This window comes from Aureococcus anophagefferens (genome assembly GCF_000186865.1).
Source record: "Aureococcus anophagefferens unplaced genomic scaffold AURANscaffold_7, whole genome shotgun sequence".
In the NCBI taxonomy this organism is placed as follows: Eukaryota; class Pelagophyceae; order Pelagomonadales; family Pelagomonadaceae; genus Aureococcus; species Aureococcus anophagefferens.
The window spans coordinates 1036895-1041281 of record NW_008705567.1 but is presented as its reverse complement, the minus strand read 5'-3'; the positions used below and the strand labels follow the sequence as shown (position 1 = coordinate 1041281).

Genomic DNA, 4387 nt, shown 5'->3' with positions numbered 1-4387 from the left:
CGACGTCGTCGCCGCCGTCGGCGGCGGCGCCGTCGCGCGGTCCCAGGCGGCCGTCGTCGCCGCGGTCAAGGCCCACGGCGAGCGGCCCCTGACCCTGGCCGTGCTCCGGTCCGAGGCCGCGGCCGAGGACTACGCGTCCGTCGTCTTCGAGGGCGCGCGGCTCGGCCTCGCGTTCGCCGCCGACGGCGCCGTGACGTCGGTCATGCCCAACGGCGAGGCGCTCCACAAGGGCGTCGTCGTCGGGGACCGGGTCGTCTGCGTGGGCCCGCACCCCGTGCCCGCGTCGAAGCAGGGCGTCATGGACGCCATCGTCGGCCACGCGGCGCGGCCGCTGCGGCTGACGCTGTCGCGGCCGCGGCCCGACGCGCCGGGGCTGGTCTTCGCCGAGGCGCTCGTCGAGGGCGCGAAGCTCGGCCTGGCCTTCGACGACGGCGGCCTCGTCAAGGCCGTGGCGCCCGGCGGCGAGGCGGAGCGGCGCGGCGTCGCGGTCGGCGACCGGATCTCGTGCGTCGGCGCGGCGCCGACGGCGCCGTCGAAGGACGGCGTCATGAAGCCCATCCTGGCCCACGCGGCGCGTCCGCTCCGGCTCACGCTGTGCCGGCCGGAGGCGCCGCGTAACGGCCTCGAGGCCTTCGTCGTGGACGTCGCGGGCGCGACGCTGGGCCTCGCCTTCGACGACGTCGGCCGCGTCACCGCGGTCATGCCCGGCGGCGAGGCCGAGGCCAAGGGGCTGCGCGTCGGCGACCACGTGGCCCGGGCCGGCGCGACGACGGCGCAGCGGTCCAAGGAGAGCGTCCTCGCCGCCATCAAGGCCCACCCGCAGCGGCCGCTCCGGCTCTGCGTCTGCCGCGAGCGCGAGGACGCGCACGAGATCGACAAGACGCCGCGGAAGGACGGCGACTTCGTCGTCTCCATGGACAGCGACGACGAGAACGTCGAGGACCCGGACCAGGTGTCGTCGGGGACCGTGCGCAAGCCGTCGGAGATGGACGAGCTGCCCTCGGGGTCCGTGGCGACGATGAACATCGCGAATCTCCAAAAGTACGCGCGCATCAAGCGGGTCGACCTGTCCAGCTGCGAGACGCGCATGGACATGATCAAGGCCTGCGCGCCGGAGCTCTTCGGCGGCGAACCCCTCCGCGACCCCGAGCCGGCCGCGCCGCCGCCGAAGCCGGCCGCGCCGCCGCCGCCGCCCGTCGTCGCCGCGGCCGCGGCCCCGATGATGATGATGGGCGGCGGCGGCGACGACGACGACGACGACGACCGCGCCATGGCGGGCTGCCCCGACGACGACGACGACGCGGCGTCCGTCGGATCCCTCGACTCCGTGCCGGATATGACGAACGCGGCGAATCCGTCGATGTTCGCGACGGTCGTCGACTCCAAGCCCGACTCCGACGACGACGACGACGTGAGCAAATACATGATCCCGCCCGACGACGACGAGCCGCCCGAGGCGCCCGAGCCGGAGCCCGAGCCGGAGCCCGCGGAGCCGGAGCCGGAGCCGGAGCCGGAGCCGGAGCCGGAGCCGCTCACGACGAGCGAGCGCGCGGCCGCGGCGTCGCTCGCGTCGCGCTACGGCGCCGCGGCGCCGGCCGAGGACGTCATCAAGCCCGTCGACGCGGTCCCCTCGGGCGACGACGTCGGCTCGCGGCTCTTCAACGACGTCTTCGCGTCGCCCGCGGCCGCGGCGCCGCCGCCGGCCGCGGCGAAGCACCCCTGGAAGCCCGCGGCGCCCCCCCCGAAGCCCTTCGACGAGCCGGACGCGACGACGCCCATCAGCGTCGCGTCGTTCCGGAAGACGCCCGCGACGCCGCCCGAGGAGCCGCGCGGCGACGGCGCGTGGCGCCCGGACGCGGCGTCGCCCCGCGGCTTCGAGCCCGTCGCGCTGCCCGAGCCCGGGCGCGTCTCCGAGAGCCACAAGCGCACCGTGGACACGCTCGCGGGCAAGTTCGAGGAGAAGATGAAGTGGGAGCGCCGCGGCGACGACCCCGTCGTCATCCACAAGACGCCCTCGAAGAAGGTCCAGACGCTCCACAAGGCGCTCAGCGACCTGGACCTCAAGTCGCCGGCGGTCGTCGAGCAGCGCGCGCGCGCCGAGGCCCAGGGCCTCGTCGACGCCGCCGACGCCGAGGCGGGCGCGCTCGTGCCGTCGCGCGCCGCGACCAAGGGCTACTCGCCGCCGCCGCCGTCGCGCGAGATGAAGGCCGCGGACTCGGACGAGGAGATGGTCGAGTTCGACTTCGTCGACTTCGGCCTCGAGGCCGACATGGTCGTCTCCTAAGACTACCGCCCTCTGAGTTTCTAGTACCAGGTAGCCAATTTCCATTTTATTGATACTCATGTTGCATCAAACTTGCACCTACGATTCGGGCCGAAACGTAAACTCGCGTGCGTATTGTTCGGCGGCGGCTGCGACGCGGCGCAGCGTGATGGGGCGGCAGCCGTCTCAGCAAGTGATCACTGTCACCTGCCCCGACGAAGGCTCCCTCACTTTCCCGGGAGCGGCGTCCGAGAACAGCGCGATCGTCAAGTGGTGTCAGGACCGCATTTTCAAAAACACCATCACGAATCAGTCTGTCGTGGTGGCCATCGGCGTAAAGATTCGCAACCAGACGGACCACTCTTACTTCTCCAAGTTCGACGGCTTGACATTCACGAAGACGGAGCCGCTGGGCGCCGCCGCAGCAACGCCGCAGCCTCCGCCACCGCCATCGCCGGGGCCACCGCCGCCGGGCCCGGGTGACGCGCGCAGCCAAGCAGCTGGACATCCTCCGATCTCCCATTCAGCGGAAAGCCTCCAGCCGTCGCCGTCGCTCCTGGACGCACAGCGGGCACGCCGGCCCGGCGGGGCGCTCGCCGACTCGCAGGCGCGGCAAAACGCGGATCCGGACACGTCAATCGCAGGCCAGCCAGACGTCTCTGACATCGAATCTGAGAGCGGTGTGTCATGCGCACCGTCCGCCACCTCATCCCTATTTCAATCGCGACAGTCGCCGGGCCCTCACAAGCGCAGCGCACCACCTACAGCCGAGCGTATCAAGAAAAAAGTAGCGAAAGCAAAGGACGTGGCCTGCGAAGAAGCTCTACGAAGCTTGGAAGAAATGGAGGAGTCGAAAAAGTTCTACAAGAAGGAGGTGGCTCGGTTGCAGGCTGAGGTGAATCAATTAAAGGAGGCGCGAGATGCGGCCAATGCGGCGTGCTGCGCATCGTTAGACGCGGCCACGGACATGGACAATCGGGAGAAGAGCCTCGCGGACAGGGAGGGGAGCATCTCCAACGCCATGGACACCTTGGGCGTGCCGAAGGAGGTTCTAAAGAACCTCATGAGAAAGCTTGATCCCGCGATCGACGCGTTCGAGATCAGAAACTGGTTGTCATCCGGCGAGGAGCGTTGTAAAGTGGATCATATCCAGTTCAGTGATCGCTGTCGCTTTCACACAGACCAATCACTATCATTCCATGAGGCGCTACTACAACTTGAACCATTTCAGAGAAATATCAGAGATTTATCAGCTCTTGGATACGCCACCGACGTCGGGCGCACGAGCAATCTTGAGCAGCGCTTCGCGGCCAAAGACAAGGGCCAAGATCGACGCATGCTGGTCATGATGGGGTTGAAGGATGTCGACACCGCGAATTCGGTGGAAAAAGTCTTGCAGGCATGGTGCTCTGCGGAGGAAATTCCTCGTTTTTCGAACGTTGTATCCAAGGCCGGCGGCGGTCGACGGCCCGAGAACGAAGGTGAAACCTACCTCTACATCACGTACTGGAAGGAATGCCTCCCCGGCTGCAAAGGCCGCTGCTGCTAGTTATTTTAAGTTTTCCTCGCACTAGTTGGCCAAGTGCCCTCTGGAGGTCGGTGGGCGCCCGCGCCCTCGCCGCGTCGTCGTCGCGGCGAAGCCCGGGGAGATGCCTCTAGTTCCGGGGGCGCGCGCGCGCGGACGCATCCCCCCCGGGCCGCGTCGTCGTCGCGGCGACGCACAGGAAGATTTCTCTAGTTCCGGGGGCGCGCGCGCGGGCGCGTCACCCCCGGGCGCCGCCGACGGCCCTACGCGTCGTCGTCGTCGTCGTCGTCGCCCTCCATGCCGTCGTCGTTCGTGTAGGTCGACGAGCAGCGGACGATGGCGCGGCCGATGGCGCCGATCCAGTCGTCCTTCTCCTTCTCGCTGTCGGCGAACATGAGGTACGTCGTGTCGGGCGTCGAGACCTCGAGCGCGTTGCGCTTGTGCGCCTTGTACTCGGCGCTCTTGACCGTCATGCAGGAGGCGAGGTCGATCATGCCGTGGGGCACGGACGACTCGCCCTTGCAGAAGAAGAGCTTCGAGCTCTTCAAGACGAAGTAGCGCCGTCGCCAGTCCTTCAGCCAGACGCTCTGCTTCGTGAG

General features: G+C 68.6%; 1 protein-coding gene across 1 annotated transcript; it reads right to left on the bottom strand.

Moving 5' to 3' along the window:
• Window positions 1–4072: 4072 nt before the first annotated feature.
• AURANDRAFT_8195 (hypothetical protein) lies at window positions 4073–4387 on the bottom strand (the record flags this gene model as incomplete). Its single annotated transcript, XM_009037755.1, has 1 exon — window positions 4073–4387. A coding segment is annotated over one exon (315 nt), but the record flags the coding sequence as incomplete, so codon positions are not given.